This window comes from Anabrus simplex, chromosome 1 (assembly GCF_040414725.1).
Source record: "Anabrus simplex isolate iqAnaSimp1 chromosome 1, ASM4041472v1, whole genome shotgun sequence".
NCBI lineage: Eukaryota > Metazoa > Arthropoda > Insecta > Orthoptera > Tettigoniidae > Anabrus > Anabrus simplex.
This window is the reverse complement of record NC_090265.1, coordinates 747,933,054-747,948,944: the sequence shown is the minus strand read 5'-3', so window position 1 is coordinate 747,948,944 and position 15,891 is coordinate 747,933,054. Positions and strand designations below refer to the sequence as shown.

General features: G+C 37.7%; 1 protein-coding gene across 4 annotated transcripts in view; it reads right to left on the bottom strand.

Moving 5' to 3' along the window:
* The window catches only part of Tmx3 (Thioredoxin-related transmembrane protein 3), a 527,179-nt gene that overhangs the window by 204,548 nt on the left and 306,740 nt on the right, over positions 1-15,891 (bottom strand). For all 4 annotated transcript variants that reach the window (XM_067136163.2, XM_067136162.2, XM_067136165.2 and 1 more), the window contains one exon: positions 13,065-13,153. In XM_067136163.2, the coding sequence (XP_066992264.1) occupies positions 13,065-13,153 (89 nt within the window). The remainder of the gene's footprint in view (positions 1-13,064; positions 13,154-15,891) is intronic.

The following is a 15,891-nucleotide window of genomic DNA, read 5'->3' as shown; positions in this document are numbered from 1 at the left end:
TCCATATATGTTAATCCTCCTCACGTAACATCCATCGTCCTTCAAGATTCTAGAAACAGAAGAATTTTCTTCTAGCATCATACTTTGCATCCGCATATATATCAAGTTTATAAACATCTTGTGAAGACAATTTCAAATGATCTCTGAATGAACAGCAGCATCGCTTGGAAGCCAGCCTTTTTTGATTTACATGACTAGCAACTTACGGATTAATTTTACAACTTTTTACTTTTATACGGCGCACTGGACTTTTTTATGGATCTCTATTTTTTAACATAGTGTAGCGCATCTCTGGATTCTTAAGCCTCCACGCGCAACAATCACCTTCCTTCAAGTTCCAAGAAACAGAAGAGCCTTTCGAGCATCCATGTGTTTTTACGTCTATGAATATCTTGAAAAACGACGTAACTTCATCCCAGTTGTTCTTCGAATGTACAACAGCACATTTAAGGAGCAAGCATATATTAAATTCCTTGACCTACAACTGAAAGATTTCCATCCCTAACAACTTTTTTTAAATGCTGTACGGCGCACTGAACTTTAGTCGTAAATAAACGACGTGACTTCGGCTCATTTGTTCTTCAGTTGGATAACAGCATCTTAAAGGAGCTAGCATATACTAATCTCCTTATCCAACAACTCAAGAATTTCTATCTTTAGCATCTTTTTAATGCGCACTGGACTTTTTATGAATCTCTGTCATGGAGTTATTTTTTAACATAGTGCTGCACGTCTCTATAATTCTATTCTGAATATCTCACATGGTATGTACATTTACGAGATCTTATGTGTCTTTACATTGTTTGATTTCTTCGGTATTTATGTTTTATTTCTGCTTTAGGCTGATGATGACCTAATATTAGGTCGAAACTAGTCGCTAATCATTTATGTAATTTAAACTCTGCATATTTTGTATTGAAAAGGTGGGCCTTAACAATACATTAACTCTATTGTAATCACAGTTCAATACGGATCTATCATAATGAAACTTATTTCATTTAATTACTAAAAAATGTTCCATATAAACCAATGTTAAATTTCCCCACATCTATCATTTCTCGAACTATCGTTTTATCGCATCGATCGTCGAAAAATTATTTGTCCTCGGCCACAATTTTTCCCACATTGATCGATTGTACGTAAGAAAAAAACTACGCAAACGTTTTTTCGAATTTTGAGGGACTGCTCAATACGCTTAGCATATAATAGCAACAACCTGTTACGTGAGAATGTACTAGCAATTCGGAGTTACTAGTCTTGAACAAGGATCTTATAGGCTGGAGTGCTGTGCGTAGATTATTCACGCACAACCTCACTATGAGCCTCCTGGTGCCAATGCTTCTCCTCGACCCACTAACCGACCCCTAGAAGTATTCTTATTTACAAGAATTAAAACGTAGACAGCGTAAAACTCAAATTTGCCACCATTTTCTATGTTGGTATAGGCTGGGTAGGGCTGCCAACTTTGTTCAAAAAAAGATAAAATCGCACAATGCACCAGATTCGCTTTAATTAATCGCGTCGTACCTTGCAGAGTGTGTGGGATGCTAGAGGCCTGTTGATCGCATTGTTGCCCTCTGCCCAATAGTCTTGTTACAAGCCAGACCTAACCAAGTCAGACCAATAATCTTTCTTATAGCCTAGTCTTGTAACTAGTTTCTAAGTTGGCAGCTTCGCACAAGCCGCTGTAACATCATTCGAGATGTGCCGCGTTAAATTTCTAACCTCTGTGACATCGTCTGAGTTGAGCTGCGGGAGCTGAGCCGCATTGGGTATCTAACCTATCGTTCGCAAAAGGTCTGCGGAATCTTTTCCTAAATACAGGTTATCACCGTAATATCCACGTATATCTTTAATTTGCAATAAGAGAACAGAACTTAAAGGTTTTCAATTATTACAAAATATGTAAAGTAAAGTGAAACGAAATGGTGTAAAAGTCACGCTTTTTATTTTCACCTCGTAAGCCTATATCATGGTTGCAATATTTTGATACCGTTATGTACAGTACGAGCTACAGTAAAACCTCGTTAATTCAAAGTCAATGGGACTCAAAAATCGGACTTCGAATTATGCAATTTTGAATTAACCGCCAATTCGCAATTCAGAAGTACCAACACTTGCCGCGTTACAGAACGTTCTAAGGCCCATTACTATGTGCAGTTAACCTTGATTCACACTTTATACCTCTCAAATACTATGAAAAAACTATTTTCAAAATGTATCCAAGAAGGTGCATTTACAGTATTCAAATAATGCACTTGGATATCTCACTGGCAAACATAACCTCATGCAACGAAAGAAAGAAAAAAAAGCATGATTCAAAGACGAGGAGAAATCTATGCTGGCTCCCATGTGCAAGTGCTTTATTCATTGGATTACTATACTGTATGCATTTTAGATGCCTTGTATTTACATAGAAAGTACCCGATGCCCTTAAAATCGAACTTTCCTATGACTCTATATTTGTACGAATTCCCGCCATGGCACTTCTCTCGTACTTCAGAAATGTAAACAATTGCTGCGTCACAAAGTATTCTAAGACCCATTAATACATGCAATCACCTCAATTCACAGTTTAAACCGTTCAAATGCCATGGAAAAACAATTTCTGAAATGTATCCAACAGGATGCATTTACAATGTTCAAATAAAGCACTTGGATAAATCACTGACAAACATAACCTAACGCAACGAAAGAAAATAAAATCACACAATTCAAAGACGAGGATAAATTATGCTGGTTCCCCTGTGCAAATGCATTATTTTTTTTTTATTTCTGTACTGTTTGGATTTTTAGATGCTTTGTACTGGCATGGAAAGTGCCCGACACCCTTAAAACATTTGGCTTATCGAACTTTCCTATGACGAGGGGATAAAGTTTCTCGCTTCCATGTGCACTGCAACGCACTACAATTACCCCATCCCCCACCCTTGGAGTCCCGGCTGGCACTTTCTCCTTTAAAACCATAAGACCGTTTGGGCTCGCATTAAAATAAAGCAATGTAGTTTCATCGGCAATGACAATATTGTTCGGTGCCTACGAATTTATAATATGAGCCACGTGCCCACGTTTTTTCGTCAACTGTCGGCATCGCCATTGTTTGCGGATTCTCTTTTTCCGCACACTGCCTGTTGCGTGATATTATGGTGTACCTTAAAAGGTTGAATACAGAAGGATTCCGATTTCATTCAACTTAGCAATCATGAAGCGCACTGTAGACCCACCGAAGTCAGTGTAAGTGCAGAAAGCTACCCCTCCACGTTCCGGAACACATGTTCTATTATGACGCGAATAAATTTAGAGTTGAAATTACTCTGTAACATACTATTGTTTTAAACTGTAAAGGCAGTTTCGAATTAAAAGTCTGAATTTCGATAATTTCGACATTGTACTTCGAATTATGAATTATCCGTATTTCGAATTAAACAATTTAAATAACATACAAAACTGTATCTCATGTTTCCGGGTATGAGAGCTTCTTCGAATTAGGCGGAATTTTGAATTAACAGATTTCAAATTATCGAGGTTCTACTGTACATGGTTAGCACCTGTTGGCCTTTGGTTCAAGGGGTCTCGATTGGGTCGAGAATTTTAACTTTCCTTGGTTAATTCCAACGGTTCGGGGGCTGTCTGTTTATTACATGTAACTAATCTGTCTGTTTGCCGAATTAAACATTACAATTCATATTTGGTAGAGCCGCATTTTCATATGCGCGTAGATCGCCTATCACGCGACAACTCGAGAGACCTGCACCCGGCTCCGGAGGCCAAGCGCCATTATTGCTGTAATAATAATAATAATAATAATAATAATAATAATAATAATAATAATAATAATAATAATAATAATAATAATAATACACCCAATTCATAAAAAAGGGGACAAACAAAAGGTTGACAACTATAGAGGCATCTCTCTTCTGCAAATTGCATCAAGGTATTCTCAAAAATATTGCTGAATAGAGTAGGAACATCGTTTGACAAGCAACTGGGTGAGTATCAAGCTGGATTTCGAAAAGGTAGATCTTGTTCAGAACAAATATTTAACATAAAATCCATAATTTGCCATAGGATATTAAATTCAAAAGACATTGTTGTGACTTTTGTAGATTTTAAAAAGCCTTTGACTCGGTTGATATAGAAACCATAGATAAAAGAATTTGTAAATTTGGAGTGAAAACTAAATTGGTGAACCTAATATGTGAAATCCTTACTGACACAATTTCAAAGGTGAAATTTATGGGTGAGATATCCAAACCTATTAAGATAAATACAGGGGTACGGCAAGATGACGGCCTGTCACCCCTTCTATTCAACTGTGTTCTAGAGAAAATTGTAAGAATTTGGGACGTAAAGCTTAAAGAGCATAACATTTTGCCGGTAACTTTGGGTAGAAAAAACAAAGGCATTGAAATAAATAGCCTAGCATTTGCAGACGATTTCACTATATTGTCAGAAAACCTAACAAGTGCAACAACACAAATCAATCTCTTGGAAGAAATAGCCAGCAAGACAGGTTTGAGAATCTCCTTAGAAAAAATAAAATTTATTACAAACATCGAGAATGCTCCAAAATTTTTGGCAACAGATATTGGTCCAGTAGAAAGAGTAATGAAATTCAAATATCAGGGAGAAAAAATTCAAGAAAGTGGTTTAGACAAATCTGCAGTAGAAGAAAGGGTACACAAGATGGTAAGAGCAAATGGTATCACAAAGAATTTTTATAACAAAACGTGTCTATCTAAAAATCTTAAAATAAGGCACTACACTACAGTGATGAAACCGGAATGCTTACATACAAGTGAATGCCTGGTACTAAACTATAGATTAGATAAACTTGAGGTACTAGAAATGAGAATCATGAGAAAAATCTTAGGCCCTGTCAAAACAACAGAAGTATGGAAATTAAGATCTAATGATGAAATATACAGGAACATAGAAAACATAACAGAAACAAAAAGAAAAAGGAGATTGCAATTTTTTGGACATATTTACAGAATGGATGATTCCAGATTAACGAAAAGGATTTTCAAGTACCTGTGGGACAAAAGGCAACAACAACTAGCTGGATTCAAGAAGTAAAGAAAGATTTAGAAAGAAATAATATCAGACAAGAAGAAACTTTGGACAGAGAAATTTTTAGAAAGAGGGTAGTAAGTATGGAAGGATTCCAAGGAAGAAGCCTGGTGCAAAGTGGTCCGAGGACAGAAGGAAACAGCATAGTGAAAGGATGAACGAATATTGGAAGGAGTGGAGGAGAAAACAACAAAGTATGAAGAACTGAATTGAAATTGGCACGTGGTCCTTAGCAGGCCTCATCGGAAATAATAATAATAATAATAATAATAATAATAATAATAATAATAATAATAATAATAATAATAATAATAATAATAATAATAATTTATTTACATAACAAAAATGTCCCAATAAAGTACCCGTATTTTATTATTTTGCTTTCCCCCTATTTTTTATGTTGACCGCATTTATAGTTTTCCCACATCTGTCATCAGTTTCCACCCTGCCCCCTGAAAAACGATGCATCAAGGTTTTACTGTATATGGTGTGGTCAACCCTGAAATTAAAGACCCAAAGTGACATCTTGATGAGGGCTCATCTGTTTTCACTTAACACTGGGAACACTTTCCGTGATTGTATAAAACAAGGAAATTAAGCAGAATATGCCTCACAAAAAGACTGATAATATCGTTTCTTAATAACTCATTACGAACACCACTAAAAATACGAGATTGCTTAGAAATTCATCACACAATTTCACAAGTTTCAGAACTACCGCCAATGTTACACACGTACACAAACAAAGCCTTTCAGCTGCTACAAAGCACGACGCAGTTACTAAAGTTGTTTGATATAAATTCACAACCTGCTACTATTCACGGATTTCTTTTCTTCAAAATCACAGCCTGGTACTTGTTTGGGAACATCTCATTGAATGAAGAAGCAGTTGAGGTTGAACAGGAGACAAAAGCACGGTGATATTCGATAATGTGATTATCGATACATTTACCGGTCGAATTTCAAACAATGCATCTCGTATTACCAGCTACTAATGAAAGTCAAACAAATCCAATTTGACCGCAGAAAGCGAAACCAAGCGTGGATATTCAAAATCCGTACAATAACGTTGTTCATCCATATAACCGTAAAACACACTCAAAATCCGTACATTTTATGGAAACTGGAATACTTGGCAGGTATGTATAATGGATACAGAAGGATATAGGATCTACGAATACAGAAGGATATAGGATCTACAAAGGAAAGGGAACAGTGAAAATAGGCAAGAATTTGTTGATGTCTGGAGTGGCTTTTGCAGTAAGTAAGAGGGTTACTGCTCAGTGTGAGTTTCTTTAGTCCTTCATTGCAGAAATGAAGGGTGCACCCTGATCAATGCCCATGCACCAATCAATGAAGACAATAGACGCAATTCCAAGAAAGTAGACCAGGAGCATTATTACCAGAACTTAACCTTTGAATCTAAGAATTGGACTGACATCGCATCTAAGATTCAACAGGCAGCTAATGCCACAATCCTGGCAGCTCCTAAACAAAAACATCGAAGGTGGAACGAAACCTGTGATAATGCACTGGCTCAGAGAACTGATGACTGGAGAAAGTAGAATTTGATCATGGGTCAGGAAGATTTTGATACATTCCATGATATAATGTAAAACAAAAGCTAAAGGTTTCCACCTATTCAATACTATTTATCGTAACCTTAAAAAAGTTACATATATTTTATGAAACTAGTTTCAGTCTTTCTAGAGACCATCATCAATCAAAATCAAGTTAACCCATTGTCATACTTTGACGGAACCTTCCGTCCTGCAATCATAAGGCTGTAACATACTTTGACGGACACTTCTGTCCTGGTGCATGGAACATTAATAAGTTCATTATCGCGGTTAGCTGGTCAGAGAGATTTATTCTCTTTGTTTTGCAGCCTACCCTATTGATGACAGATGATACCTGAAGCTATTTTCTCTGTGTAAATAGTAACTCTGAGCTGAAATACGGAAAATAAAAAGCACCTCAGTTTGCCGCTCGTTGTAAACAATAATGGCGGCATCCAAGTGCGGCACGGATGAGGTTATTCGCAAATGGATTGAAAATAGTGAGGTTGAAAGTGGAAATGATTCTCTAGAGAGTGAAAATACTTCTTCTTCTTCAACTGACAGTGATGAAAGTGATCCCAATTTCAGTTCCGAGGTGATAGTGCCAATTGAAACTACGTGACAAAACCAGAATGCAACAAGAGCGGGTGAAAAGTCTAGTAAAGTGATACTTGGAATTGTGATCTTGTTGACAATAAGCCTGTTTCTGTAACATGCAAACCAGTGTCTGAAATTCACTCTATAGTGAGGAGGGGGTTGGGAAATAATCCGAAAGAAATGGACATACCTTCTAAGATGGCGGAGAGCTCAGTCATAGTGTAAAGTGTGTGTCAAGGCTAACTCGTAAATCTGCAAGATAAACAGCAACTAAGTGCCGTTCGCGACCTAATCTCCATAGTTTTAATAATCACCGTCCAATACTGACAAAAATCATGACGCTACGGGATGTAGTTCAAAAGGTATCGGCAATTGAAGATGCGATGCAGCATTTTCGCGCCCAACTCAAGGAGGCGACCAGCAGCGCCAACCGGGAGGAGAAACTACAGCGGCTGGAGGAGGAGTTCTGTGCGTTTCAAGAGAAAGTGTCTGGTGAACTGAAAGACATAAAAAACAATATTTTAAAAATAGAAGAAAAGCTGGACGAGCAAAGAGAACGGATGGACGAAGCGGAACAATACAGCCGCCGAAACTGTCTAATTTTGCATGGCGTCCCGGAAGCACCAGGTGAAAACGTGTACGCTAAAGTATTATCAACTATTAAAGAAAAACTGGATATCGACCTTAATATGTCAGACATTGACCGTTGCCATCGCCTAGGTGTTCCGAAGCGAACAACGGCTGAAGTGGTTGCCACGGGTAAACGCCCACTGATTATTAAGTTCCTGCGGTACCAGGATCGTGACCGCATTTGGAGGGCTAAACGTCGGCTAAAAGGCTCGCACCTTCTCCTGACGGAATCGCTCACGGTTACCAGGAAAAACATTTTAAATCGTGCACGAGATCACTTTGGCCTAAATCGTGTCTGGAGCCAGGACGGTCGCATTGTTGTGCTATGTGACAATGGACGAAAGGTGTTAATTACAACAATGGTACAACTTGTTAGTTTAATGTAAAACACGAGTGAGCATTGATACGGACTCATTACTGAGATGGCATTAATGGATAATGTAGTAGTTTTAAGTAAATGTGCGTGTATGTGTGTGAGTGAATGTGATTGTGCCCCTGGAAGTACTTGTGGTGGAAACAAGGTGAGTAAGCAGAAGTCTTTTCTAGATAATGGCTAGTCACAATACAAGTGCTATTTCTACCGATTGTAGTAACCTTGATGTCAGTGACCCGCTCCCACCCCTTTCCCAGTCGCCCCCCTCACCCTACCCTTCAGCAGCGTCAGCGGGAAACATTCTCAGGGAAAGTCTTTCAAGATATCGGCGAGCCCTACAGTGTTGTCATATTAACGCGCAATCGTTAATGGCTCACATTGACGAAATACAATCCCTCTTTCATGATAGTAATACCTTGCACTGCATATGTGTAACTGAGACTTGGTTACAACCCTCACTTAACTCAGGCCTGGTTGAATTAAATAACATGACTTTACATCGTCTAGACCGAAGAAAACGTATAGGGGGAGGGTGTGCTATATACTGTCGTAATGATCTCAAAAGTAAAATAGTGGCTACTTCAGACCAGACGATTCCCAATCGACCTGAGTTTATGTTTATAGAAGTTTTGGCTAACAATCAAAAAGTACTGATGGGAGTAGTTTACAAACCCCCAGACGTAAGACATATATCGGACCTTGAAATTTGCTTAGCAAAGTTAATTCCACTGTACGAAAATATAATTATACTTGGAGATTTTAATACAAATCTGCTGACTGCGACAAACGACTCATTACATTTACAAAATATGTTCTTTAGCTTAGACCTGAACATCCTACATCTAAATGCTACTAACCATCTACATACAGTAAACCGGACGACTCATACTTTGATTGACTTGATCATAACTAACAATACTCAGAAAGTTTTAAATCACGGACAGCTTGCAGTGCCAGGTATTTCTACCCATGATCTAATATATGTCTGCTATTCATTAAAGATGCCAAAATATGAAACTAAATATATAACACGCAGGGATATAAAAAATCTGGACAAGGAAAGAATACGACACGAAGCATATTATCTGCCGTGGAACGATATTTTACACATGGATGATATTGACGTAAAAATAAATAAACTATCTGATCTGGTGTTAGAACTGTATGACAGATTTGCTCCCAAGAAAGAGATCCGGGTGACTCGACCACCTTCTCCGTGGCTGACTAGTGAGATTAAATCAGAAATGGCAAAGCGTGACTCATGGTACAGAAGGTTTAAACGAACGGGTAATGCTAATGACTTTGAAAATTACCGCGTTCTCCGCAACAGGGTTAAACAGTTAATCAGAAACAGTAAATATAAACACATATGTCAAGTATCGAAATGCAAGAACTCGACAGAAATATGGAAACAATTACGAACGATGGGTATAGGTCGAACGTTATCAAAGCAGGCGCCGAATGTATCCCTTGATGACTTAAATTTACACTTCACGTCGGCCGAATCCACTGTAAGAGCAAATAATAATAATAATAATTTTCATAACTGTACAAGTAATAATAATAATTTTTATAACAATAATAATAATAACAATAATAATAATAATAATAATAATAATAATAATAATAATAATATTCATTTTATGCCAATTCAAGATACATTTGTGTTTAAAGAGGTTGGTATAAATGACGTAAAACGAGTTATGTATTCTCTCAGATCAGATGCTGCTGGACACGATGGCATACCTCTGTCTTTCTACAAATATATCATTGGTGCCATCCTGCCGATCGTAACACACATTATTAACTACTGTTTAACCCAAGGAATTTTCCCTACGGCGTGGAAGGATGCCCTCGTCATCCCAATCCCAAAAAAGGATGGACCCAGTATTCCTTCAGATTACCGACCAGTTTCTATCCTACCACCCCTGTCCAAAGTGCTGGAACGCCTGGTACATGAGCAAATCCTAACGTACTTACATAAATATGCTTTACTCGACTCTTACCAATCAGGCTTTAAGAAAAAACATAGTACCATGACAGCTCTGTTGAAAGTGACAGATGACATTAGATATGCAATGGACAACAAACAAGTGACAATACTTACTCTTTTAGATTTCAGTAGCGCATTTGATACTGTCATCCTAGGTTGCTTCTTTCCAAATTACAGTCCTTAAACTTTAGCCAGAAAGTGCTGGAATTTTTCTATTCTTACCTCACAAACCGCCGGCAGTGTGTGGTTGCAAATAATAATAAATCAACGTGGCGAACAAAAAATATTGGTGTTCCACAAGGGTCAGTCCTAGGCCCTCTCCTATTCACTTTATATATAAATGATATCACCAGATCAATTAAGCACTGCAAGTACCATCTTTATGCTGATGATCTGCAAATTTATTACCACACTAGAACTAATAATATACAACAAGCAATATGTAATGTAAACGCTGACCTTGAGCAAATAGATAGCTATGCAATTAAAAACAACCTTAAATTAAATCCCCATAAAACGCAAGCCATTATCATCGGTACATCAAAGAATCTTCACATTTTAAAACAAAATTGCATTCCTCCCGTAACTTTAAATAGTACTGTTATACCTTATTGTGAATCAGTTTCTAACCTTGGTGTTATTATAACGGAAACTCTAAACTGGTCAGCGCAAGTTAAGAATATCTGCAAAAAGGTTTATTGTGGCTTGCACCCCTTAAAACGTTTCAGAAATGTATTCCCTCGATCACTAAAAATTCAACTTGTTCGGTCATTATTATTTCCCATTTTTGACTACTGTGATGTAATTCTTACGGATATAACAAAAGAATTAAGCTTGAAACTACAACGCACTCAAAATGCTTGTCTTAGATATGCTATGGATTTACGGTATGACGCTCGAGTTTCTCCCTACTATAAACAATTATCTTGGTTACGACTAGACGACAGGCGTAAACTACATGCAAATACTCTTATGTACCAGGTACTTTCGGAAGACATCCCTGCTTATCTCTCCAGCAATTTTCGTCACCTTGGTTCTTTACATCTCCATGATACTCGCTCAGTGTCCCTCGTAGAAATACCTGTCCACCGAACAACCACATACCATCGATCATTTACTATCACCGCTTCGGGATGGTGGAATACTCTTCCCAAAGACATCAAGGATGCTGCATCAAAAAGTATATTTAAAACCTCCTACCAGCAGTTCCTCGTTAAGTGCTTCCAGCAAGGTACAGTACCAGTATGAGTGGAACGAGTGATTGTGTGTGAAAATGATATGAGATTATTGCACAATAAAATAAATATTGGTTTAATATAATAATTTAAATTAGTCTTGCAAGGATACAATTAGTTAAATTTTCATTTAGTATTTTTATTAAGCTTATTAGTATTTTTACATTCTTATTTCTTTTGTTGTGTATTGATTTTTTTTTTTCTTTTTCCTCAAACCTGTATTATGTAGGCAGTTACTTTTTCTTTCATTCTTCTTTGCATGTATATATTGTATGGAATAATAATAATAATATGTGTGTGGTTAAGTGTAAGAAAGGGCCAAGAGCCCTAACTTCGCCACAGAAAATAAAGGCTTTATCTATCTATCTATCTATCTATCATAGTGAATTAATTTCTAACCCCACAGTTCTGGGATAACGTTGCTAAGGAAACCAATGCATATGCCTCTACATTTCTTGCTAATTTATCTGCTTTCCTTGAAACCAGTGATACTTACGAACAAAAACATTGGTTTCCTGTTACCATAGACGAGCTAAAAGCTCACTTTGCTCTGTGTACTCTTATGTATGTGATTAGTCAAATTTATGTTAAAGTGACTAAAATATAAATGGTATGTAAGGGAATACTTCCTTTCACAAGTACTGGTAGGCCAAAGGGTTACGGCAAAACATGAATTACAGATAAAATTTAAGAAGCAAGCGTGCGTTGTTGAAATTTAGTGCAAGTCAAGTAAAGATTTGGATGTTAAAACACTCATCACAATCACATGTCTTGTGTAAGTTCTCAGTTCTTTTATTCAGTCCAGCTGAAACAAGTGTGAACATTCACCTAGTCTTCTGCGAAGTGCACTCTTCAAATTGGAAAAAACTGAGAACTTACACAAGATGTGTGATTGTGATGAGTGTTTTAACATCCAAATCTTTAACTGACTTACACTGAATTTCAACAACAGAGACTGATCGTGCTTGTCTCTACTACCGATAACGTAAGCAGTGATGGTATTCGAGTTGTTTGATCCATGCTGTGGAGGGGTGAAAGCCAGGTAGTATTAGTGAATAATTTTTAGAACCTCATTGAATTCAAAATAAGTTGTAAAAAATAAACAACAAAATATGATAACTGGATTAAAGCCACTCTTACTTTACAACTACACAAAGCCAAGCTTTCCGCCAAATTACATTGGCCTTCATAAGAGCATGTATATTCCCTGAATCAGGCCATGTGAAGGGTTTGTTTAGTCCTGTAAAATAAGAGTGGCTTTAATCCATTTATCATATTTATCTATTTATTTATTTTAATCAAATGAGCCACGAAAATCAACGTTCGTTAATTATATTAAGTTGTGTTCAGTTGAAGAGATGATAAGTACAGAACACCCACAACCTACGGACAATACAGCTAGGTCATGTGTGTTCTGTTAGAAAAGATCAGAGCTACACATTGTCTGGGGGGGCGGGATAGTCAAATTAAAGTTTCAACTTATTAGCACATATAGTACATGCAAAGGAAAATGTTAAGTAGGAAATGAACAGCATGCGACTAATAATAGCTTAATGACATGAGGAGAAACTAAACAGAAAAAAAAATAAAAATTAAATTACCTGAGGAAAAGTTGGGAAGCGTTCCGTATTCACCCATGTGTGGAGGGAGGCATTAAGATCAGTGTCAATCTGTGGATCTAATCTCTGATCTGGCAACAAAGAAACATACAGTCAGCATCTAACTCCTCAGTTACTCTATATAAAACATACTTAAGAAAAGAGTCTAACAGTTGAACCTTGGAGAGCACAATGATGCCAATCTGTCGTGGGTAGAAAACCAGCTCTTTTGCTACCTGTTTGACGTGAGGAGTGTTACGTATGTAGCTGTGAGCTTGCATTCAGGAGACAGCTATATACAATCATTAGTCCAAAGACAGGTACACTCAGATGACGTGGGCAGGTTTTACACGTGTACTCACTACTGTTAAACAATAACTGTGATATTTTTACAAATTTTTCATATTCATTGACTCAAAAAGTATACAATCAGTTAAAGAAACACTAAATTAAAATTAGATTATATGTACACTAAAATTAATCCAAGATATGCAAAATGTCAATAATACACCTGAAAAGCCAGCTCGTTCAATATGTGGGGAGAAATGCTGAAGCTGGCCTCTGGTCTAAGTGGATGAGGGTTTTACTGTTGTGTTCTCAATCCAAAGAGGCGAGTACTGGGCCTCCAAGGATGGCATCTACAGAGATAAGAGTCATTATTTTGGGTACAATCCGTCATAATTTGCCCATAAATAACGAAAATACTTACAAGAAAACTAAGATATGAGCTGCCAAACAAGCTACATACAGACACAAGTTCACATCCAAGGAACCAACAGCAAGAAATCTGAACCCCAAAAACACATGCACACAAGAGACAATGAGGAAGTTCTGGGAAGATAAGAAAAACAAGACCAATGCTAAGTAATGGTTCTTTCTCCGTCTTGCTTAGAGCAAACAAACTTTGCTGTTACACCTTAAACAGTCTGTTAGTCACATTATGGAGGATCGAAAGGTCGGGACACATAATGAATAGATGGTCATTTATCTGGGACATAAGTGAGAGAGATTACCTGGCATTCTTAGACCACTTGGAACTACTGGCGAGCTCAACAGTCAGATATCAGACTGCTAAATTTGCTACCGAAGAGAAAATACATCACAAACAGTGGTGAGACATAGTTGGAACTTGAGAAAAAGAAGATGATTAACTACCGAACAAGAGCTGGCATACCAACTGTGATACTGAACTCTGACACTAGCAGAACCCTGCATGCCTCCGAGTGTCTGATCCTACCAACCAAAGACACAACTACGAGCTCTATAATTACATTGCAAAAGTCCACAGACATGGCCTGAACTTACTGAAGACCATCTGGTACACACTGAACAGTCTGCCAGTATTACCCTGCTTTTACGTTTTCCTATCGTTTACAACATTTTTTGTTGGTCCCCTCAGATTCCCTATGCTTGCAATATATTAAAATCCTCAAATTTATGTTTGTGACGTCAGGCTGTTCGAGATGGGAAAAAATTGAAGTAAAATGGGGTCGCAACTAACCTGTAATGCTTCGAGTAACGACGGCATAATGACTGAACTGAACAACACACACTTTACGACAACACATGGACAAAACTAGCCGATTACAAAAATCAAGAGGAAGCTACCCAAACTGTATGACAACTCTGACGGGCGAGTTGACTATTCAACAAATTTATACAAAACGCATGACAATTCTGATGAGCGTGTTACCTACCCTACAAATTTATTTTTTAAATACATTAACATGAATGTGTTTTTGGGCTGGGGGTCTACTGGGGGTCTGAAATTAGCATGGACAAAAAACCGACACCATAACCAGACAACCGGTGTACGTCACATGGATGAAAGGTCGACAACACCATTTTGGTGAAATAATAAAATATTTTGGTGGACGGAAAGACACGTTTTTGGAAAATATGTGTCAAGTAGCAAATATTCTTGGCATTGAAAATTTCAATGCATCCAATGGCTGGATCGACCGATGTAGGAAAAGGCATAACATTACCTATAAAACTGTTTGTGGGGAATCAAATGCAGTTAATAATGAGAAGCAGGAGGAGGAAGAAGATGAGGAGGCAGTCTGCTTCCTGGTGTATGGAAAATGTTGCAGTCAAACTGCAATACTGAGGACTTTCTCTGGGTGGATGATTCTGTGATAACTGCGAAGGAAAGAAGTATGTAAGAACAAACACCAGCCCAGTCTGCCACCAGTAACCAGTAATAATGAAGAAGAAGAAGATGAACACAGTGAAGTGATGGCTACTAGTGCAGCAGTGGACACTTTACGCGGATATCTGTCATCTGTAGATGGGGTGAAAATAATTTTCATAACCTTTATGAACTTGAAAAATAAATAGAGGTCATTAGAAATAAGAAGTGTAAATAGAGATTGATTTAGGACTATTTTGGTAGGAAGCAGTGATTGTGTATTTTTTTTTAAATCTGGAATAAATGTATGTTAATGTTGTACGAAGGCGGATCAAATATAAACGGGAATTTCAATGTGCTGCTGCTGTTAGAACTAATTAGTTTTTCTTTTTGCTAGTGGCTTTACGTCGCACTGACACAGATAGGTCTTATGGCAACGATGGGATAGGAAAGGCCTAGGAGATGGAAGGAAGCAGCCGTAGCCTTAATTAAGGTACAGCCCCAGCATTTGCCTGGTGTGAAAATGGGAAAGCACGGAAAACCATCTTCAGGGCTGCCGACAGTGGGATTTGAATCCACTGCCTCCCAGATGTAAGCTCACAGCTGTGCGCCCCTAACTGCATTGCCAACTCGCCTGGTAGCAATAATTCTGAGGCGCGGTTGTCTGGAGAAAGGGTTTGCGCGTGCGAACGATGGTAG